This window comes from Terrapene carolina, unplaced genomic scaffold (assembly GCF_002925995.2).
Source record: "Terrapene carolina triunguis isolate 2854851 unplaced genomic scaffold, T_m_triunguis-2.0 Scaffold193, whole genome shotgun sequence".
Taxonomy (NCBI): domain Eukaryota; kingdom Metazoa; phylum Chordata; order Testudines; family Emydidae; genus Terrapene; species Terrapene triunguis.
In genome coordinates, this window is record NW_020664544.1 from 7,691,052 (window position 1) to 7,713,716 (window position 22,665).

Sequence of the window (22,665 nt, forward strand, 5' to 3'; positions counted from 1 at the left end):
TGGAGGGTCAGACGGAGGGAGGAGCCTAGACGGATGGAAGGATGGAGAGTCAGACAGGTGGAAGGATGGAGGGTCAGACAGAGGGAGGGAGGAGCCTAGATGGATGGAAGGATGGAGGGTCAGATGGAGGGAGGAGCCTAGACGGATGGAAGGATGGTGGGTCAGACGGAGGGAGGAGCCTAGACGGATGGAAGGATGGAGGGTCAGACAGGGAGGGAGGAGCCTAGACAGAGGTGTGGTTGGATGAACAGATGTGGGGTGAACAGGGTAAGATACCCAGCTCCGGATGTCTCCCTTCCAGCACTCCCCATCCTCCCCACCCCAGCTGTGTGTTGCCATTGCCTCTGTGGCAGGCTGCGAGCTGGTTGCTGGGGGCAGTGGGGTTGGGAGATTGATAATCTCACCCTCTGGACAGACGTGCTTCCGCTCCTAGTTAGCAGAGACTGGGCAATAGGGCCCAGCTGCACTACGGTGACTTACTGCCTGTGGCCGGAGGGACTCCAGAGGCTCCTAGCCCACACGGCTCCCAGCTCCCCAGCGCACAGGGCTCCGGGAGAATTTGCAGCGCACGGTGGGAACTGAAAGGCCCTCTGACGCGGTCACCGGCAGCAGCAGGAACTCCTGCGGGGGGGGATGCGCCGGCGGTGGGGTTTTGAATGCTGCTTCGGCTCCTCCGGGCCGGGAGTAACAGGGCGCTGTCTCTCGCAGGCACAGCTTCATGAGCACGGATCAGCTGTCGGCGGAGATCAGCCTGAGCTCGGATTCCCAGAGGCTGGGGGAGGACAAGCAAGAAGGAGAGCCCTGGGGGCCATTGGGTAAGCCCACGGGCCCGGGGAGCGGGTCGGTGGGTGGAAAGGCAAGCCGCCTTTGGGAGGGCTGGGAGGCAAGAGTTACCTATTAGTAGACTCCTGGGGTTGGAGGAAGACCCTAGCACCTGTCTGCTGGTACGAGAGGCCTGGGAATTTAGAGGTGAACCTGGAAGTGGAACCCAGGCATCCTGCCTCCCAGCTCCTTGACCTAACCCCCAGCCTGCATTCTGCGGTGATCAGCCCCAACGGAGCTGGACCAATTTAGACGGGAAACACGGCGTACGTTTGGGGTAATTATCCATTGGAACAACTTACCGAGGGGGGTGGTGGATTCTCCATCCCGGGCGATACTTAAATCCAGACTGGATGTGGTTCGAAACCCTCTGCTCTCGGAATTGCTTGGGAGGAGATCTCCGGCCTGCGTCACGCAGCTCGGGCAAGGTGAACGCAATGGTCCCTTCTGGCCTTGGACTCTAGGAATCTGTTACACTGTAGGAAGCTGGCTTGGGGCAGTTCCTGTAGGATGTAGAGGTTAGAGCCAGGGGAACGGGGAGCCAGGCCTTGGGGGAGGGCTCCCTGGCTTTCAGAGGGAGTGGGGTCTAGTGGTGAGAGCAGGAGACTGGGAATCGGGGCTCCTGGGTCCTAGTCCTGGCTCCGCCACTGACTTCCAGTGGGACTTTGGACAAGTCACTTAGCACCTTGTCCCCTCTCCGCCAGGAAAAGCGCACAGGGATTTTTGAACGGCCTGGGTTGGGCAGGGCCCCTGCTCTGACCTGCCCTCTTTCAATTCCCCTCTGCCCTCCAGGGAAGGACCCCACCCCGTCCATGCTGGGGCTCTGCGGCTCCCTGGCCTCCCTCCCAAGCTGTAGGTCCCTGGCCAGCCTGAAATCTAACGAGTGCCTGGTGAGTGACAGCAACGAAGCCAGCCCCGCCCACAGCCCCAGTTGAGACGCTGTGCGGCGCCACTCGTCCTGGGATCGGCGGGTCCCACCGGGGAGCCAAGAGGCGAACCAAGGAGCCGCCACCATCTCGAACCAAGGGGACCAATGCGACAGGCAAATGGACCTTACTGAACTTCTTGAGGGGCTGGGGCAGCCAGCCACACCCCTGGCTGATTCGCTGCATCCTTACAGGCGTGGGCCCCATTCCTCCCAAGGGACGCTTAACCGAGTACTTCATATCCTATGCTTGTACGGAGCCGGAAGGGTCCCGATGTGCTTTGTGATATGTGCCGCATAGAGCGGGTCACTGCACCTGACTGCAGAAAAGCAGCCACCTCTGGGGTGGACCAAGGCAGCGGTTTAACCGCCGTGCTGTACAGCAGCTGAAGGACAGGGCGTGAAGAAGGATCCTGCAATTGGCTGAAATTGCAAAAGGGGGAGGAGTTGGGGGGGGGGACGGACCAGGACATAAATCCTGCATGCGGAGCTTTCGCTTGGCTGGAAAGGGTGAAGAGTGGAGGCGGGGTGGGGCACTGTCACATGACCATGGCCTCCCCTTGGGGCACGCCCGTGACAGTGTCCCACCCTGTTTATCACTGCTGTGGAACCAGCTGATTGATGCCTCCTCCCATCAGGACACTGTATGGCCCCCTAGGCACATGAGAAGCCGAAGGGGGCTTGTGGGGCAGGGGAAGAGCTGTCAGCTGTTACCTGCTTCCCTCAGCCCTGCACCACAGCCTTGGACTCTTGTGCCCTTCTGCCAGGGGCCAGATGCTTTGACAAAGTGGCTTTGCAGCCCGAGGGGCTGTCTGCCCCGTGGAGGTGAGACCCCCCAAACCGCTCCCTCCTCCAGTTTTGTGTGCCCAGCAACTATCCCCGCCTCGGTGGGTGGAGGGGATTCTGCCTCCTCCACCACCCATGTCCTGCTGCTGCCCTGCGTGTCTCGCTCCCCAGCGCCCCCACCCGGGGCAGGTTGGGCACCCTCTGACGGGGACAAGAGCCCCAGCGCCCCCCTGGCATTTTCTAGCCCCGGCTGGGGGGGAGGCCCTGTCGAAGCAAACAGACAATAAATGCAGATATGAGCTGGGTCTGATTTGGAGTGAGGGGGGGGGGCAGGGGGGGGGGGGGTCAGTGCATTGTCGGGGCCCCTCAGTGCCTGCTCTGCAGACACACGCGTCTCTCACAACCCCAGCTAGACGCGTTCTTTAGCTCAAGCAAAGAGCCTGGGCTTGGAGCTCTGCAGGGCCTGGTTCAATCGCTGGGCTCTTGGCCAGCTGGCGGTCATCGCAGAGAGAGCTAAACGCCCACACAAAATGCCCTGGCAACATGAGCCTGGGCCCGCCAGGGCGCCTGCAGCTGATGGAAACTGGCTCCCGAACGAGGGAGTTGCGGGGGGACGTTACGGTGAGAATTTGAGTCATGACCACTCAAGCGGGGTGCCCCAGGGGTCATGGAGGTAGGCGCATGCACCCACCCTCCGAGCCTGGCGCAAGGGTGCCCAGCTCCTCCGCCACTAGCCACCGTGCCCCTCTCCATCACAGCCAAGCCATTCAGATGCAGCCCCTGATTTTAGGAGCCCCCCGCAAGGTGCCTTGCGGCCTGATTTTCAGAGAGCGCTGAGCCCCCGGGCAACTGCTCGCAAAGGCCGGTAGTCGATGGGAGCTAGCGGTGCTGAGCGCCAATGCAACCCAGGCTCCTCGTGAGCTCTCCCGTTGGGCCCCTGCAGGCAGCAGCCATTTGGGGGTCGTGTTGTAGCAGCCTGCGGAGGTACAGGTGCAGCTGCCCTCATACCTATCCCTGGAGCTACACCTGTGGGCTCCACACTCCCGGGGTTAAGCTGATGTCTGCTCAAGCTGTCCCGGAAAGACCTCAGCCGGCTGCAAACAGCGCTGGGCCTGCTACGGGCATGTCCGAGTGTGGTGCCCATGATGCCGCTGGAGCAAAGGGGGAGGCTTGCGGGCCCGGGCACTGGTCACGTCAGTGCTTGAAGGCAAGGAGCTGAGGCGCTCTCCGTGTCAGGTCAGGGGCTTCACCAACCAGCGTCCCTCTCTGGGGTTTTCTCTGATCCACCCCAGCCTTATGGAGGGGACGCTCCTGCCTGGGTGCCCATGGCATTCCTGCAAGGGGGGGAGTTGGCTTGTCTGCCTCCTAGCGCAGCTGGGGGCACTAAAGGAGGCTCTTCGGCGGAGGATGCTCTGGGAGGCTCAGTGTACCGGTAAGGGGGGAAGGAGAGGCGAGGGACAACCCTGGGGCAGCCGCCTTCACCCCTTGTTAGCCAGGGCCCAGCAGGGAGCTGCTGAGAGGAAGAGGTTTGCAGAGAGCCAGGATTCCTCTTGCTGTGTGCAAGGTGCTCATATTCCTGCAGGCTGGGGGGGGGGAGCCCCTCGCATTACTCTAACCTCAGGCAGGAAGTAATGGAGGTGGGGGTCCGTGTAGATACAGCAGAGCGGCAGGGCAGGACTCCAGTGACCAGGCACCGCAGGGATAACCATGGGGCAAGGTAGGGGCTTCACTGCTCCACGTTCCCCAGTGCCAGCTGACCGGGGGCGGAGAGGGGGGGAAGCAGCTGAAAAGGAGCCATGCTGCATCTGCAACTGAGCAGGGGACACAACAGGAAAACACCAAGGGCAGAGAGCAGCCCAACTCTGGGCTTGGGAATCCTGCTTTTCGGCCAAGCCCTCCCACAGCCTAGCCCCTTCCACTCCAGGGTCTCAAGGCCCTTCCCAGCGATCAGGTGATTGGCACAGTCCCTCATGTGAGACCAGGCGGTATCACCCCACTGACTACAGCAGGGAAACTGAGGCACACAGGGGCAGAGCTGAGATTACAACCAAGATCCCCTGAATCCCATCCCAGTGGCCCCCTCCAGGTCTGAACCCCACCACGGGGTGTGTGTGTGTCAGTATCACAGCTTTGCTGCTGAACCTCGTTTGGCTGGAGCCAGGGTAGGGCAAGGCTGGGGGAAGCAGGCACTGCTCCAACTCTGGCCCTGGAAAAGAGGAAGGGCTTGATCCACTGAAGGTAGAAAGCCCTGCCCCATGGAGAACCAAGGGGTGGGGTGGTGGTTTATTCAGCCCCCCCACCCCCCCCATTTCCTCACAACTCTGACAATAGCTTGAAAACCCGCAGGTGGAGAGATGCAGCAAGCAGGATGGGCAACAGCCCCCCCGCAGAACAGGCAGGGAAGGGCATGGCACTGCCACCCCCATGAGTGGGGCTGTCTTGCAGGACACACACACACACACACACACACACACTCTCTCTCTCTCTCTCTCTCCCCTCCCCTGCATTATGGCAGCAGGAAACAGGTGGGGCTGGGTTGTGTCCTGCTCCACCAGCTCAGACACACACACTCCTCGTGTCCCATCCCGTCCCCCCCATTTGCGGTTTCTTACAGCCCCACCCCACCGAGCTGGCTGGAGGATGGGACAGTCCCCAAACACCCCAGCACAGCCTTTGCAGAAGGGCTCTCTGGGCCCCACGTCCAGATGAGGAGAGAGCGAGGGGCAGGGGGGGCTTTGGAGTTCCCCTCTTTGGGGCACAGTCAGGGTGCAGAGACCCCAGCAGGGATCCCCTTGGTTAATGAAGGGCCAAGAGATTAACCAATCAATTCCCACCCTGCACAGACACTGACAGGAAGTACCGCTCCCACGCCCCCCCATCACACCATGATGCACAACAAGCCCTCCCCAGCAGAGATCAATGGCTGCTCATTGCAGGAGGCCAAATCTTAGCCCCTTGCCAGCAGCTGGCAGAGCAGCCCATAGGCCCCCCCAGCAGCTGAGATGATGGAGGAAGACCAGGCAGGTGGGGAAGGGAAGGGGGGGGCGCGCAAGGGTTTTCAGGCACAAATTTCACATAAAATGTCTTTTATTGAAGGAAGTCGGCACGAATCCCCACTCCTAGAACCAGCCGCAGGCATGTGCGTTACCCACAGGAAGGAGGATGGCTACTTGTCCGGCTACTGACCCTAAGAGGATGGGGGCGCTTTGGCATGGAATCTCTGCCCTGGAGATTTCACACCTTTGTCAGCAGCAGGGAGGAAGGGGAGCCCTGGAGGGGCCCAGCGGGTGGTGTCCATTACCAGCAGCACGGTGTCTTGTCGGAGCATGGGCCACCTGGGGGGCTGAGCCCCAGAGCTCTGCCTTCCAGGGGGCAGATAGGAATGGGGAAGTCCTGAGTGGAAGAAGCCATGGTGCTACCTGGGGGGGGACTGGCCTAGAGTCCAGGGTACAACTATCCTTTGTATCGCTGTCCCGCAGGGAGGAGGCCTAAGGGACTGGGGTGTGCGGAGAGGGCATGAGGTGGGTTAGGACCTAAACCCAGCCAGCAGCAGGAACAGATGTGGAGAGACTCCGAGCAGGAGGGGCTGTTGCCCTTCGTGCCCCAGTCGCTCTAAGTCTTTGGAAGAGAAAGGCTCTTGGTCCGTGGCAGCGGATCCCCTCACTTGGAATGCCAGGGGTTGTCCTGCTCCCCCCCCAGGCTGGGCAGGGAGGGGGCCCTCTGCGTTCGCCAGAGGACAACTCCGTCGCTCCCACTACAGCTTATTTCTGCCCCCCTCAAGGGGCCAGCGCAATCAGATGCCAGGAGCAGGGCACCCACCGCTGGGGGGGGCTCTTCACAGGCTGGAGAGCGGCCCCCGGCAGGCACAGGCAGCCTCCAAACCATGAACGTGTCAGTGGGGAAGGGAGGGTGGAGGTGAGATGTTGTCAAAGGCAAACAGGCCTGACCGTTCTCAGCTGGGAAGCACCGTGGTGCCCACGCTGCTCTGACAGCCTCTCTAGCTCGCCCCCGGGGAGGCAGCCGGGAAACCCGCTGAGGTGGATGCAGGAAACACAAGGAGAGAGCGAGACTAGAAGGCACTTGGACGTTGCATATCCCAGCCCAGGGCATGTTGGGGAAGAAGCTGTGGCTAGCAGGGAGGTCTGTTCCCAGTGGATCTCAGCAGGAGCCGAGAGGTAGGAAGGCAGAACCGCCGCTGTCGCCCCCAGGAAAGGAGGCTGGATGAAATGAAAGGCCCTGGCTTTGGCAGCTGAATCCCACCACTGATCTCTGCAGTCACCTCCCTTCTGGGGAACTCCCCCATCAGCCAGGGGCTGGCTCCTCCGCCTGGCCCTGGCCCACAGGGTGGTTAGTTTGGAGGCTGCGCTGCGGGGGCTCTGCCCGCCCTGGCGCTCACAGGCTGCTGAGCCGTCGCTCCTGGTTCAGCTTCTGGAAGAAGGTCTTGCCGAACTCGTAGGTGCTGATCATGATGGCGCAGGCCGGGGCCACCTTGATGACGCGGGGCAGGAAGCCTGCGGGAGGCAGAGAGAGCAGCGTTACCCGCCCCCGCTAGCTGGCACCCCTGGAAACGCGGTCGCTCCCCACCCCTCATCCTACAGCCGGCCCGGCTGCCGTTCCAGTTACCTGCGAAGAGCCCACGGGTGCCAGACTCAGCTCGGATCCTCCTCAGCAGCAGCCAGGTGGAGGAGGACTTGGAGGCAGCCACTGCGGGGCGAAGGCAAAGTGGAGGTATGAGGGGGAAGGGGGTGCTGGTACTCGCCACTCACCCTAGGGCAGGGTCTGCCCCACCTTCCAATGCTTCCCCCCAAGGCATGAGTAGCAGCTGGACACTGGGTGTCTGCTCCAGAGGAGCCTCCGCTCCCTCCCGCCCCTGTGTGCAGAATCACAGCTCCCCCTCTGGGCAGTGAAAGGAGCCAGCCCCCCGTGATGGGCTGCTCAGAGTCCCACGTTCCCGGGCTCCCCATGAGCCCCTCACCTCGGAGCGTCTCCCTGTCCCCCAGCTCAATCTGTCGCTGGGTCTTCACCACGTCGAAGGGCAGCGTCAGCACAGCAGCCACCTGGAGGAAGGGGAGAAGCTGCCCATCACTGCCAAGCCACAGCTGGGGACCCCAGTGCCTCCCCCTACAGCACTTCTCCCTGCCAAGAGACGCTGAATTCAGCCCCTACCATCTGCCCCCCGAGCGCTCAGCCCTCCTCCGCCCATTGTCCTAGGCAGGTTAGAACCTCCGCCCACAAGGGGCCGAGTTTCCTGGCCTCTGGTGTAACAACAACCCCCCCCGGCTCCCACTGCATCCCCGACTCTAGGCTGGTCCCTGCGCAGACATTGCTCTGGGGCAGGTACTGCCTGTGTCTCGTGCAGGGGCGGGGAAAGGTCTATCCGGACCCAAGCTGGCCAAGGCTGCTGGATCCGAGGTCCCAGCGTTTCAAGGAGGGGAACAGCTGACCCCCAAATAAACTGCACCCAAATAAAACGCCCTGAAGCCCTTCTGATTCCAGCAGGGCTGTTTCCCCTGGTTAGAATCCCAACGTTCTGGGGGTGGAGGTAGCCCAACGGGCTCCCTTCAAACCCAGGCAGAAACTCGGATCCCCCAGGACGGAACAGAAGCTCCCATACTCACCGTCCCTGAGACGGCCCCCGCTGTGAAGCTGACCATGAAAGTGGCTTCGTCAAGCCGGGACTGACGGCAGAGCCATTCCTTCACCAGCTCGTAGTTAAACCAGTAGAGAGCTGAGAGAGACAGACCAGTGCCCCGGGTTAGAAGCATCCACCTCCACTGCTGCTCCTGGGGCATTGCCCTTTGGCACTGAGCCCCAGCCCTGGGGACTGACCTCAATCTATCCGCCCCGGAGCAGATACGGCAAAAGGCAAACATCCCCCTGCCCAGCCCAGCCCTGACTGGGAGCGAGCACAGGGGAGAGACGGGAGATTCTTGGCCGTTCGGCTGACACCAGGAATTGGCAGGCCTATTTTTCCTGGCATGAAGGGCCCTGGAACTGGGCTGAGCCCCACCAAATTGGTATCCCAGCTCAGGTGGGGACTGGGTCTGAAAATCCTTCGCTCTGGAGTCACCACTGTCAGGTAAAAAACTTTGCCCTGGACAAGAGATACACAGAAGGGATAGGGACTGGAGTGTGGCCCGTCAGCGCCTCCTGTAGGCAGCCCCAAGCTATTAGCATGACACCGAGTGGTCTCTGCAGGTGGCAAGAAGGGAATTCGTGTCCTGGGTCAAACCTTTCCCTACGTCTCCAGCCCCAGCTGGGGGAGACCAGCCCCAGTGCGGCCCACAGCCCCCTCACCAGTCCCCAGCACCCCTTTTCTGTGTGGCATACCTGAGAAGGGAACGTCCCGCAGCACGGTGGGCCCCCAGCCCCTCCAGAGGGACAGCCAGCCGTCCTGGGCCACCGAGGACTGGATGCAGACACGCAGCTCGCGGTAGCTCAGCGGCCGGGACTGCATCTTAGTCCGGATGAGTTCCAAGGGGCTGATCACCGTCACCGCGCCCACTGAGGGAGGGAGTCAGAACATCAGCTACCGCCAAGCCAGCAGCAAGAGTGATCCCAAGGCACGACGACGGGGCAAGGCCAGGCCGTCTCACCCCCATGTGCAAACAGGGCAGTCACCTGCAATTCCTAGAACGGGAAGAGCACGTGGTGCAGGAGGCCAGGGGGGCCGGCCCTGGCACTGGCCCATCGGGTTTGGCAAGGAGCTGGCTGCTGGGATCGCTTCTTGTTTACAGCACGGTACACCTGGGACAGCAGCTTACGGCTCATCCCAGCGTGAGGATCTCACTGTGATTCAGTGCAGCAGGGGGGCTGTTCAGCCTTCCCGCTGCAGGGAGATGGGGAAATGAAAGCCCAGGGAGGGGCAGGGTTGTGCGTGAGGTCACCCAGCGAGTCCGCGACAGAGCAGGGAATTGATCTAACCACGGACACGAGATCTAGATTCCCAGGCCAGAAGGGACCCTTGCGATCATCTCGTCGGACCCCCTGCACAACGCAGGCCACGATCCCTAGAGCAGGGCTTTTAGAAAAACACCGGCTCTTGATTTACAAACGGCCAGGGACGGAGAATCCAGCATCACCACCCCGGGCCAACTGTGCCGACGGTTAATGACCCTCACTGCTAAAAACCAAGGCAGGCCGTTGTTCATTCGGAATGATTCTTTACCCCCGGGCCAGAGGAGCAGGGCGGGGGGAGGCTGCAAGGTACATGGACCCTGAACGCAGAGTACTCACGCCTGGCGAGGGCACCAGCCACCAGGGGGACGTGGGCCCCTTGGCTGCCCATCCGGCAGCGCAGATAATCCCGCAGCTGGTCGTAGCTGGTGAAATAGATCACCGTGGCAGGCACCGCCATCACCCTGCCAAGGAGAGGGGCCCGTTAGCATCACCCGCCAACTCGCGTCACGCTCCATGCCGAGCAGGGGGGGCAGATTGCTCCAGGCATAATCCCCCCCGATCCCAGCTGGGCCTTGACACGGCCCCTCCCATTCTCCGGCTAAGCAGTGGGACCCATCTCCCAGAGAGCAATGGGGGGGGGGGGGGGGGTTCCATTTGCCTGAAAAGGCTTCACGCACACAGAGGACCCTGTCAAAACGCCGCATGCACACAGCTCTGCCTGAAAGGTCAGAGGGCGAAGGGGGCTGTCTGTGGGGAGTGTCCCGGGGTGACTGGCCCCTTTAAGAGGGAGCAGGGGAGGGGAGGCCAGTGCACCCGGGACTAATTACCTGCTGCCCAGCTGGGCTTAAGGGAAAGCACCTGGATCTTATAAAGGGGAGACAGAAGCAGAGGAAGGTTGATCTCCAGACAGCTCTCAGCCCAGCTAAGATCAGAGTACAGCTACAGGGAGCAGGAAGACCTGCTAGTGATCCTGAGTGGCCAGGGGAAGACAAGGAGAGCAGCAGAGGGGGTTTCCCTGCTGACCTCTCTGAGCCAGGGAAGGCTAAAATGGGCTGAGCTCTGGCTAGCAAGGGCTGGAACAGGTGATGAGCTCCAGGACGGGCTGAGGACACCAGAGCTGGGTATGAACTTTTGTGTTATGGTGATGGGCTTTGTTGGAGAATTGTTTCGCACTGTTTCTGTTATCAAACTAGCCCCAGACAGCGGTGGCATTCGCTGAGACACAGCCCTTGTGGGGGTTATTAAGGAGCCTCAGAGGAAACTGAGGCAGGCCATTGCAGAGCCATGCTTGGCCACCAGGCGGTGATAGAGGGCAGGGACACCCTCATGAAGAGAGGGAGTGGAAAAGGTGGGAAGGGGGTCTGGGGAGGGGGAGGCAGACAGTTTGCAGTCCAGGGATAACCAAGGATTCTGAGTCAGTGCAGGACAGTCACCGCCGCCACCTCCTCCCCCCGCAGTCAGAGACCCCAGGGCAAAGGCCAGGAGCTACCAGTAAGCGCCAGCGCCTGGGTTGTGTGGGCCCTGCAGGAAGGCTGGGAGTGCTCGGCCGGCTAGCACCGCAGGCAGGGGGGCCCAGGTGTTTGCATTCGACCTCCCTTAGAGCCGGCGTGCGGCGGGGAAGGGCTGTAACGCTCGGTGCTCAGACTCACAAGGTGGGTGGCAGGCCGCTCCACAGAGACCGAATGCCCTCGTAACGTGTGATCTTCACGAAGGCATCCTGAAAGGAAGAGGAGAGCCCAAGGGGGTTAGAGAGTAGGGGGAGGAGGCTTCCCCCATGCTAGGGGCAGCCCTATAGCCTGAAAGGGAGACTAGATACCCACTCCAGAGCCCAGCCAGGGGCTGCGTCTTTCCCTCCCACGCCGAGCTCTGCTGCTGCTTCAGCCTAGCCCTCATCACAGGGTGACTGGCTCCCCAACTGGGCTTAAGGGAAGGCACCTGGGCCTTATAAAGGTGAAGACAGCAGCAGGGGATGGAAGGCACCCCAGTGAGCGCTCTCAACCCAGGGCAGGTACGGGTGCTGCTAGAGGAAGCCATGAGAGGGGCTGCAGAGAGCAGGAGACCCTGGGTAACCAGGGGTGGGCCAGGAGAGCACGGGGTACAAGGCTGAGTTCTGGCTAGGAAGGGCCGGGACAGGAGAAGCGCTCCAGGACTGGCTGGGGACGTCCGAGCCGAGTATAAACTGGTGTCATGGTGATGGACTTTGTTTTGGGCCTTTGAGGACTGTTCTGAACGGTCTGTGGTTAAACCAGGCGTGACATTAGCCACAAGAAAGCCAGTGCGGCATTCATTAAGGAGCCCTGAGATAATGGGAAACGGAGCCAGGCCTCTGCAGAGCCATGCTTGGCCAGCAGGGCCACTACAGGACAGACACGCCCTCTTACACGCCCCTCTTGCAAATTAACCCTTTCCCCTCCACAGAGCCAGAGCCACCTAGGAGTGGGGTGGGTGAAGCTGCTCCGAACACTGGTGCACCCGGCCCGCTCTCCTCCCCCGCACCTCCAATCGCCCTGCCAGGCGGCCTGGCAGGGCCCAGCCCGCGGTGCCCGAACTGCCGCACGCAGCCTGGCCATCGAGCCACAGGCCTGACCCTGCACTGGCTCTGGCTCCCCTCTGCCCCGCCAAGGCAGCCAGGTCCCGGCAGGAGAAGAGCCTCACCAGGGTGCCGGTGAAACGGGTGGGGGACTTGTACCAGGCGGTGCAGCTGCTCCCGTTCTGGCATACGTACAAGTGGTCCATGAGCCCGTTGCAGTACACGAAGCATTTCCCTGTGGGAGGGGGCAGGGGAGACACCGTGGGGTTAAACTCGCGCCCAGCCCAGCCTGCTTCAGGCTCTTCCCTTCCCCACCCCCAAGCCCCCTCCCTGCTCCTGGCTCTGCCCTTTCCTTCTGCAAGGACCCTCAGCAGGGGGGCAGGACTATACCCCTCAGGGCCCTGCCAGCTCCTCTCTGCCCCATTCCCTGCCGCCCCCAGAACTCTGCTCCTCTTTCAATCTCCGTGAGCCCCATGGGGCGCTGCCCCTGCTCTCCCAAAGGGCAGCCAGGGAGAGAGGAGCCGGCAGCCATGGGGAGGGAGAGTTTGTGGGGAGCTGGACAGACAGCTGGAGCAGCCAGGCCAAAGCTCATCTCAGACAGAGCGCCCTGGGGTGGCCAGGCCTCAGGCCTCCCGCAAGCCATTGTTACCACAGGCCTGGGACACAGGCACGTTTAGTGGGGGGGCAGGCGCAGGCAGGGACTTGCCCCAATCCTGTCATGCAGAATAAAGGCACCAGAGCAGAAGTGCGGCGAGGCAAAAAGGGCGAGTCCTGGGAAACTGTCTGACTCCATCACGCTCCCCTCATCCCCGCGATGCGCTCGCCCTAAAGCCGTCCTGTCAGCCTGCACTAACAGCCTGTGCTGGCAGGAGGCCACCTGCCTCCACGAGTCAGTGTCAGCCCTGTCCCCCTGAGGGTTTGCCTGGCTCCCTTCCCCATGATCCCCTTCAAATCCCTTTCCCTGCCTAGGGGCCGCTGGAGAGCCAGACACACAGATTAAAGCAGCCCTCTACCAAACCCCAGGGACAATCGCCCAGCAGAGAGGGGAGCCTAGCAGGGAGAGAGGCAGCAGTGGGCACGGGAGCCTGGTGTGGGAAGCTGCCAGATGGGCAGAGGAAAGGCAGGGTGGGGACAAAGTCGCCAACCTCACTAGAGCCATCCCCACCACCAAATCAGCATCAGCCACCCCTACGGGCCAGTCTGGTTTCCATGCCCAGGGCATAACTGCGGGCGGCAGGTTAGGCTCAGCAGGGATCCAAGCGCGCAGCAGGGCAGCCAGAGGGGAGGACAGACAAGAGACGGACGGAACGAGGACAGAGAGGCCCACGTGCGCTCCTGCAGGGGAACTGGCTAGTGTTGAACCCCCAAGTGGCCTGGGTCAGCCAGCTTCCAGCACATGTTTCTGACAAAGCACTAGTAACCCTGCAGAGTGTGTGTGTGGGGGGGGGGGGGTACTGCCCCCTGCATTCCATCCAGGACATTGGGAGGGAGGGCACGTGAGGGGCTGCTGCGAGGCGTCATCGGGCAGAAGAGGCTCCCCTCGAACCAGCCGAGGCTGGATATGCCCAAGGGGGCCCCTCCCATCGCAGGCGTCCCTGTCCTGCATAGCTATGCCAGGAGGGGGGTGGTTACAGAATGGGCCATGGGATGGGGGGGGACGGGACTTACCCAAGGCCATGGAGTGAGTCAGTGGCAGGGCTGGGAACAGAACCCAGTGCTGCGGCCCCCAGTGCCCCCTCCTCTAACCATCAGACAGCACCTGACCCCCAGATGACTCGGAACTAGACTCCATTGCAGTAGGGATGGAAGGAAGATGGCGTGGGGTGAGCAAGGGTGCACAGAGCCCTGCACTGCCCTGCTCTGGAGACTGCAGCTATGGGGAACAGGTTCTCCCCGGGGCAGGGGGGATGGAGCTGTCGAGGGTCAGCAGCCACGGGAGGCTGTTAGCAGGACGAGGGCGAAAGGAGAATACCCAGAGATACTCACATTTGGACTGGTGAACGCTCCAGGGCACACACTCTACTGACAACACTGAAACACAACAGGGACACATTTAGCGACAGGCGGGGACACCCTCCCTCCTGGCGGCAGCCAAGCTCTCGGGGGCCGGGCAGGTGGGTGCTAGCAGTGCATGGTCTGGGAAGGCAGGGACCCCCGTGCCCTGCTGTCAGCAGAGAGCTGGGATGTGGGGGCTGTTCTGGGGCAAGCCACTCGGGTTTGGAAAGGGGGAGGCTGCTGGCGTGAGCTGGGACGAGATCTGAAAATGCTACACACACACACCGGCTGATAACACAAGTCACTTCCGCCTGCCCGCAACAGGGAGGCGTCTCTTAACATCTGTTCCATAGCCCCCCACAGCTGAGCAGGCGGCAGGAACGTCCAGGATCTATTTAGCAGCATGACTCTGGCAGTCAAGTCACCTGAATCCAGCCCCATACGGATTCCAAGGGACCCCGTTCCACCAGACTAGCCCATTGTCTCTCTAGTCCAGGGATCGGCAACCTTTGGCACACGGCCCATCAGGGAAATCCGCTGGCGGGCCGGGCCGGTTTGTTTACCTGCAGCGTCCGCAGGTTTGGCCGATCGCAGCTCCCACTGGCTGCGGTTTGCTGTTCCACCGCTTCCCGCAGCCTCCATTGGCTTGGAATGGCAAACCTCAGCCAGTGGGAGCTGCGATCGGCCGAACCTGCGGACGCTGCAGGTAAACAAACTATCCCAGCCCGCCAGCAGATTTCCCTGACGGGCCGCGTGCCAAAGGTTGCCGATCCCTGGACTAGTCCCTTCCACATGAGACTTCCAAACTGCTTCACAAACAAACAGACTTTCTGCTCTCAAGTTTTATAGCTTGAGGGGAGGGAGGCTGAGGCACAGGGAGGGGAAGTGACTCCCAGAGGGAGGCAGTGGGATCAGAACCCAGGAGTCCTGACCCTCAGGCCCCTGCTCTAACCCTTACCGAAATCCCCCCCCCATGACAGTCAGTGCAGGTGTCCCAGGCCTGGCTCACTATTTGAAAGAGAACCTGGAGGCAAGAGGCCGGGCTAGGGATTCTCACGCAGTCTGTGAGCGACAAACTCCTGCTGAGGCTTGAAAGGGGCTGGCTGCTCCTGGACCTGTCAGCCAGGGTTAGTTCAGGCTGGTTGTGATTAATGCAGAGCAGCCCTGCAGGGCAGCGGCCAGGACAAGCCAAGGCCTGGGACGTGCTCCTTCCTGTCAGGCAGCACCAGAGCCTGGAAGGAAGGGCAGAGCCAGAAGGAGGGAGCCCGATTTCCTGCCTTCACTAGAGGCCTACAGATAATGACCAGTCCCTGGCTCTGTGGAGCCCTTTACATGTGCCAGGCACCCCACTGACCCACCCACTTCAGGTCCATACAGGACATCCCAGACCAGCTCCCCCCAACACACTGGCTCTGAGGCCCTATGGGACACCTAAGCCCATATTCCCTCTCCCCTAAGGCCACACAGATGTGAGCCCAGCTCCCACCCCAGAGGCAGGATGCTCTTAGCCCCCTGTGGGTGGTACACTACTGGGGTGCTGTTGTGGGAACGCTGATCCCACTCAAGCCAGCTGCACAGGTTCAGTGTATGGGGGGGGCCATGCCAGGATTGGGCCTCCTGGAGAGGGCCTAGGAAAGAAGCTCCCAAATGGGGGAAGCGGGGATGCAGCCTGAGGTTGCCTTGCCAGACCCCCTCTGCTGAACCTGTGTCCCCATCAGGGGGGCACCAACCCCAGGTGACCACCGTTGCGGTGGTCTTCACTGCTCGGCTGCCTGCAGGCAGTCCCTGCCCAGACTGAGTAGCCAAATATCACAGAACCCGATAAGCCCTTCACTAACCAGGCAGAGGCTCTTCCTCACAACTCCCCTTGGGGCCTGTATAGGGGACTGGGATTGCTGCGGTTCACAGACACCTGCCAGGCAAAGCCGGAGAAAGAAACAACCCGGGGTCTGAGCTATCGCATGCCGGGCTCACTGCTGCCGAGGTCGCAGGCTCGGAGACGACCCACCTGGCCTCCAGCTGCGGAGAGAAGGCAAGATTTCTGCCCTGGGCACTTAGTTACCTTTAGAGAAGGGCGTCCTCTGGGCCTGCAGCCGGATCTTCACCACATCCAGGGGAGTCACTGAAAGAGAAGGCGCCTACTTAGACCTGGGGCCAGTGTAGGGTGGTTGGCCAAAGGGTGGCGCAGAGTGCTTTATCAGTGAGTGGGCAAATACACCTCCCCCCTGAAAGGTAGATCTGGAAATGGATTTAATATTGACAGGGAAACAGCAGCTCAAAGATGGGAAGGGCCGTGGCCGAGCTCACAGCGTGAGCGTGGGCAGAGCTCAGTAGAACCCAGGAGTCCCTGTTCCTCTCCCTCTAACCACCAGACCCCACCCTCCTTCCCAGAGCTGGGAACAGAACCTGCTCTTCCTCACACCTCCCTCTGGAGCCCGGGGTCAGCAGAGCCCATGGTGCACAGCAAACAGCCAGACTCCAGCTCTCCAAGGAGTTTTAAGCCTCTTAATGACCAGCCCAGATTTGCTGGGAGAAACTTTAATCAGGGGATGAGACACAAGGAATCGAGCTGGGATTCCAGGGGGAGGGTTGCTAGGAAAGGGAAGTTGAGAGGTGGAAGAGGCCATGGCCGTATCAGCAGAAGCCCCAGAGATTGTCCTAAGTTCAGAACAGTGAGCTCACCTGCCCTTTGCACACTCACTCTCGTCCCCTTATACACGTGCGCACGCCCCGACCTCCCTACGTGCATACCCTGAACTCACGTGGAAATCCTTGCACCCACCCACCCTGTCTCTCCAGCCTCGCTCAGCCATCCCCATGCTGACCCCTTACCGAAGAGAGATGTGAAGAGGGCCCCGGTCCCAGATGCCAGCATCTGCTGCAGGGGGGTGATGCCCCCTGCAGGGCTCACTGACGTGTTCTCAGACATCATGCTACCCGCCTGCAAGACACAAAGGGGGCAGCGGCGCTGTTACAGGCAATGCTGTCTTCCGGCTCCGAGCTTCATCCCAGAAGCCTCCAGCTAGAGCCATCGGCTCCCTTGGTACGTACGCTGGCTGGGGGAGCCCCAAGGAGACTGCATTTCAGAGCAGACTGGTTACCGCCAGCCCCTGAGAGGGAGATTAGTGCCCCTTGAGCAAGTGAGACCAGGTCTGAGAGGTCCCAACATCCCTGCCTTCCTGGGGTCAAACCCAGAGAGCCCTCTTGCCACCCTGCAGCTGCCTCGGCATGCAGGCTGAATCCCCACCCCTCGCTGGCAGCGTTATCCAGGCTTGGCAGAAGGGGTGGGGCTCCTTCTCGCGTGTGCTGCTTATACAATCGTCCGCCCAATGGGGAGAGACAGCACCAGGTGCAGCGCCGATAAGATCCTGCCAGCACCACAGCTGGATCCAGGTCTGGCCTGATCTGAGGCGATGAACCTAAGAAGCCAGTATTAGGCGCTACCGCAGGGGAGACCCAGCAGGGCTGGGAGGGGAGCAGAGTCAGACGCACCGAGCGCTCCCATTCCTCTAGCAGGCCTGCAGCCCTGTGAGGAGGAGCCTCGCCCCCGCAACGCAGGAAGGAGGGGCGGGATGGTGCGAAGTCAACAGATGGGGAGAAGCAAGGTGCAGTGCCCAGGAACCCTCCTGCAGTCCCAGGGAACTGATCACAGGGGTACGTCCACCTAAGCCAAATACAGTAGCTGATTCCCTCCCGGCCCAGCCCAGAAGTGCTAGGGAGAGGGGGCAGGAGTCTTTCTTCAGACATGGGGACCAGTGCAACCATGTGCACGTTAGCAGGAATGGCAACACTTAGTACTTTGAACAGCAAAGCCCTCTGCAGCAGTGGTTTTCAACCAGGGGTACATGTATCCCTGGGGGTACGCAGAGATCTGCCAGGGGTACATCAACTCACCTACACATTTGCTTGATTTTACAACAGGCTACATGGAAAGCACTAGTGAAGCCAGTACAAACTAAAATTTCATACAAAGACTTGTTTATACGGCTCTATATGCTCTCCACTGAACTGCAAGGACAATCGTTCTATTCCAATTGGTTTATTTTATGATGTGTCAAAATGAGTCAGCAATTTCAGTAACCGTGCGCTGACATGCTTTTGTACTTTTAAGTCTGATTTTGTAAGCAAGTCGTTTTTAAGTGAGGTGAAACTTGAGGTATGCAAGACAAATCAGACTCCTGAAAGGGGTCCAGTCGTCTGGAAAGGTTGAGAGCCACTGCTCTATAGCCATTAATTAACCCTCCCAGTGGCCCCACACCTGGCAAGGCACTAGCCTGCTGCTTCTACTTTCCAGAACATGAAGCGTGGAGAGGGGAAATGACTTGCCTAACACCTTAGAGGAAGCTAGTGTCAGAGCCAGCAATGGAAGCCTGGAGTCCTACCTCACAGCCCTGCGCCCAGACTACATTTCTCTCTCACTGCCCTTCAGGATCTAACCCCATTTAGTCCCCATGAGCTCCAGCCACTAGCGCCGAAACACAACAACATGGAGTCAGCCCGTGCTTTCCGATTCCAAACTTCCACCATCCTTCAGGGGGAAAATACCCTCGTGTGTATTGAACCTGAACTTTCGTTCTCATTTCATTTCCGGTACCCTCCATACCTTTTCCTAGGGCTATTTAGTTCCAGGTCTTTGTGTGTTCCTTTTGGACGCTGTCCCACCCTGCTCAGCACAGCCACACTGCCTACAAGCCAAACATACCCCTTTCCTGGGGGTTGGTTTTACTGGTAACTCAAATCACGATTCCAGATCATAAATCTCTGCTTGGCCGTTCTTAGGGCTTCCCTATAGGGGAGCTCCCCTATCCTGGGGCCCTAGTTCCCTCTGCCTGAGAGAAGCTGATGTAACCTTATAGTGACTGGGGGATAATTACACTGCACTTTTGCATAGGGCTCAAGCACCTGATAATGAGAGAATTCCACAGACACACCCTCGATCCCTAAGCAAGGTCCTAGCATCTGCCGTCCTATTACAGGTACCATGCACACTGCGAGAGTCCCGCATGGCTCCTCTCCTGCTGGATTTGTAGGATTAAAGGGAGTAATGTCCTAGGACCTCTGCTTAGATGGGAGAATACCCTAGAGCAGCAGTGGTTCTTAACCTGGGGTGCACGCACCCCCTGGGGGTTTGAGATGCCCTCTCTGGGGGTGCGAGACGTGTCAGATTTTTTTAGAAGGTAAATCATCGAAAACACAAATTAAGCACAGGCACGGAAGTATAACTACTTTGTTTCATCAAACCTATGTATTTATTAACATTATGCATTTAACGATTACTGTAATATACAAACAAAAATATATCTAGGTTTAAAGAACTGGCCTACTTCAAGGATGTTTGATGAGGGGTGCGAGAACATGTTTTGAGAACCAAAGGAGTGCAGGCTGCAGTAAAGGTTAAGAACCACTGCCCTACAGACTCAACACAGTCCTTGGAATGAAGTTCTCCAATGACTGCAGCTGTGCTCCCTGCACACAAGCAGACTTCATCCGTGTGAGCCTGCCCCAACACCTTATGTCAGGCTGGGGAGAGTGCAACACTTAACTGGCTTAATCACCTGCTATTCATATATGCCACAACACAGCACCCTCCAACCATGTAACAAGGGAACAGAGAAGGATCCAGGGCTTCTCCAGGACAGAGAGAGGCTTCCCCACCTGGTCATCCTGATCTCCTGGAAGCCCAGACTTTATGCCACCTGCCTTGGGCCTATATAATCAGTCCTTACACACACATAGCCTCCTGCTTCCCTCCCCCTAGGGTCTGATCTGCTGCCTTTTACAGGGGTCTTAACTCAGGAAAAAGTGCTCCTAGTGAGCATGACCGTGGCCAGCTGTTTACTATTAGAAAGGCACTGATGTGTCTGTAAAAGCTGGTGCAAGCAGTGACATGGCCGGGCACGGTAGGGCTAAGATTTTAAATGCAGGAGATTCCACGGAGAGGACGTGGACAGTTTCTGTACAGATGGCCCCTTCTTCCTCATCGCCGCTCCCTGCATGTCAGTGACTCACACCTGCTGATGTTACTGACAAACAAACAAGGTCTCACCCCCACTGGCCCTGTAGGAGCCAGTCCAGAGTCTACTGCCTTGTTCATTATCAGCCAAATGCCCACTGCAGGATCAGGATCACCCGCATGGAAGTCAGAGGCAGGAAGACATCAGCTGGATTCTCATATCCCAGGCATCTCCGGAGAGAACAAAACAGGGAAACCCAGACTAACAGCCTTCATCGAGTGGAGCTCCACAGATAATTACCAGCTGGCCCAAGAAGGCTCTTCTCTGTCAGTTAAGTGAAATAAGGCAGCGCCACCACCCTACATAGCTTCACCTGCACCTCTGTGTTCAATCAGAGCTCTCCCAAGCTATGCATGTTGTTTGTCTCTGGTAGTGCCCACAAAGCGCTAGGTGTTTTCGCAAACATGACAGAGGGCTCACAACATGACAGACAAGGCATGGGATAAAGCAGGACTACATAGAACTAAAGAAGATGCTGTGGAGATCTTAACTGGGGGATTTTCTGCCTTTTGTGCATTTCGGGCCTGACGCAAAGCCGGTTAAGCCATTGCAAGGTCTCCCTTGACTTCCACGAGTTTGGGATCAGGAACTTAAAATCTCAGCCTCTGTGATGGCAGCAAAGTGGGGCTGGTTTTAAAATAAAAGTTTCTTTTCTTTTTTTAAGTGAGGAGAAGGGGGGGAAAAAAAGGCAGTGGTATGGGGGCAGTGGTGCTCCCCACCAATCCTTGGCTCATAGAGAAGTCCCAGTATTCACCCTGGCCTAGTCCCAGCTCTAGAGAGGACAGAAAGATTCATGTCAAGGCTTTATTTACTTCACAGGGCTTTGGAACGCCCACGCACGTGACCTGCAGACACCCGCATGTGTGTAACTGAGGCTACGTCTACACAAGCAGCACTTCGCTATCCTGGCAAAGCGCTCCTGCTGCGGACACAGCTATAACGCAGAAGCAGAGCTTTTTCCTGGTAAAGTAAAACCAACCCCCAGGAGTGAAACAAGCGATACCAGTAAAAGGGGAGCTTTGCTGGTAAACCTGCATCCACGCTAGAATTCTGCCTGCCAGCTGCGTTGGTCAGGGGTCAAACCTCATCACACTCTGACCAACAGAGCAACGCTGGCAGAAGTCTGTAGTGCGGACGCAGCCTCGAGACCATACGTGCCCCAGACGAGGCCATTCCATTGTGTGCACTCCTGGGGCATTGCTTTAGCGGGTTAAACCTGGGCTCCTCAGCCAAGCTCCCCTAACCCTGGCACAGCAGCTCCCCGTGAGAGCAACATACAGCGAACAATTGTCTTTTGGCCTGGGAGTTCTCGGGGGACAGGCACAGGCATAGGCATTGCTAAGGGTGTGCAGAGTGATTAGTACTGTGGTTACAGGCATTTCTGTTACAGCCCAACAAGGTCAGAGCCCCAGTGCGATAGGCACTGAGTGAACCTACAGTAAATGATAGTCCCTGCTACAAAGGGCTTCTAAGGGAGCCTCGAGGCACTATTATCATAATAAATAATAATTCATTAATAGATTGAACTTTGCAATCCAGCTGGTCTGAACTAAGAGCATAAGAAGAAGTAAACAGAGAACATGAAATGCTTACTCCACAGTCAGCATCGCTCTGATCAAGGAGCAAATTTGCCCCCTTATCTCCACCTGGGCACCACATTGCCTGCCCGCCCCCACCGAACTGGCTTCTCTCCTGTGGTTTAGCATCAATGTGTCTCTTCCCAGACCCCAGCTCCCCACACTACCGTATTGGACTCTTCTCTTAGGGGCTAAGAGAAAATCCACCTGGCTCCTTGCTCTAGGGCTGGGCCTTGCGGTCCCCCCACCACACTGCACCACCACCTCACCTGGAGTCTGGAAAGGGATACTCCAGGACACCTGGGCTACTGCAGCCTTTCCACTCCTGGCCCCCAGCTGCCTAGTTGCTGTAACTCTCCCGTGCCCCCTTTCCACTGTCCTTGGGTCCTTTCCTAGGGTCTAGGACCCCTTCCCCCTACCCTGTCCCAGGCTCAGAGCCCCCAGGCTGTGTCCTCCTCTCCTGGGGCCTAAGAGCCTGTCTCCCCACTTCTGGCCTCCAGCTCCCCAGGCTAACATACACCTCCACCCCCACCCCACAGAACAAGCTCCTCACCTGGGGTCTAGGAGCCGAAGCATCCCCTCCAGCCCCCCCCCAGGCTCCCCCTGCTGTGGGGTTGGGCATGGAGCTACTGCAGTCCCAGCGCCGACTATTCAGCTCTTCTGGGCGCACAAACATGCCAATCAGCAGCAGGAGCTGGGCCAAGCAGAGAGCAGCATGGGAGCTGCACAGGGACAGCCAGCCCAGCGCTCCCACGAGTGGCACTGGTGTGAGTGCCCCAGACTGCCTGGCACCCTTGGGGCTCAGCAGCCTTTGCAGTCAGAAATGAATTAACCCCTTCCCCCCTCCTGGCAATGTCACCCTTAACCAACAGATGGGGAAACTGAGGCACGGAGCAGTGAAGTGACTCAGCCCAGCCCACACAGGGAGGCAGCACCAGAGCCAGGAGTAGAACCCAGGCATCCTGGCCCCCAGTACCCCCCAATCTAACATTGCAGCCACTCCCCCCACCCTGCGTCTGTGTGTATCCCATACTGCTCCCAGGGGTTACCCCCTCCTGGCTCCTGTGTGTGTCCCCCCCTGGAGTTACCCCGCTGCTCCTGCGTGTGTGTGCGCGT

The 22,665-nt window shown here is 59.3% G+C and overlaps 2 protein-coding genes across 3 annotated transcripts in view; one reads left to right on the forward strand and one right to left on the reverse strand.

Moving 5' to 3' along the window:
• The window catches only part of RUNDC3A (RUN domain containing 3A), an 8,026-nt gene extending 6,269 nt beyond the window's left edge, over positions 1-1,757 (forward strand). The window contains exons 7-8 of the mRNA XM_026654671.1: positions 709-815; positions 1,615-1,757. Of these exons, the coding sequence (XP_026510456.1) occupies positions 709-815; positions 1,615-1,757 (250 nt within the window). The remainder of the gene's footprint in view (positions 1-708; positions 816-1,614) is intronic.
• Positions 1,758-5,904: 4,147 nt separating this feature from the next.
• SLC25A39 (solute carrier family 25 member 39) lies at positions 5,905-16,941 on the reverse strand. 2 transcript variants are annotated; one of them, XM_024195158.2, is made up of 11 exons: positions 16,791-16,939; positions 16,021-16,080; positions 13,950-13,994; positions 12,089-12,198; positions 11,083-11,150; positions 9,770-9,894; positions 8,864-9,037; positions 8,152-8,261; positions 7,509-7,590; positions 7,157-7,237; positions 5,905-7,044 (listed from the first exon to the last, which is right to left on the reverse strand). In XM_024195158.2, exons 1-11 carry the CDS (start codon positions 16,888-16,890, stop codon positions 6,926-6,928), a joined length of 1,074 nt encoding a protein of 357 aa, XP_024050926.1. In that variant the 5' UTR covers positions 16,891-16,939; the 3' UTR covers positions 5,905-6,925. The 2 variants fall into 2 exon arrangements, with proteins under 2 accessions (XP_024050926.1, XP_024050927.1); XM_024195159.2 differs by lacking the exon at positions 13,950-13,994 and having other exon boundaries at positions 16,791-16,941.
• Between the last annotated feature and the right edge of the window lie 5,724 nt (positions 16,942-22,665).

What these genes read in the sequence shown, in the direction of transcription:
- SLC25A39 (XM_024195158.2), bottom strand. Translation starts at nt 16,890, where the DNA reads ATGATGTCTGAGAACACGTCAGTGAGCCCTGCAGGGGGCATCACCCCC. An exon ending in CCCGTTTCACCGGCACCCTG is followed by an intron (nt 11,151 to 12,088) that starts GTGAGGCTCTTC and finishes TCTTCCTTTCAG; the next exon opens with GATGCCTTCGTGAAGATCAC. An exon ending in CGGGGGCCGTCTCAGGGACG is followed by an intron (nt 7,591 to 8,151) that starts GTGAGTATGGGA and finishes CCCTTCCTCCAG; the next exon opens with GTGGCTGCTGTGCTGACGCT.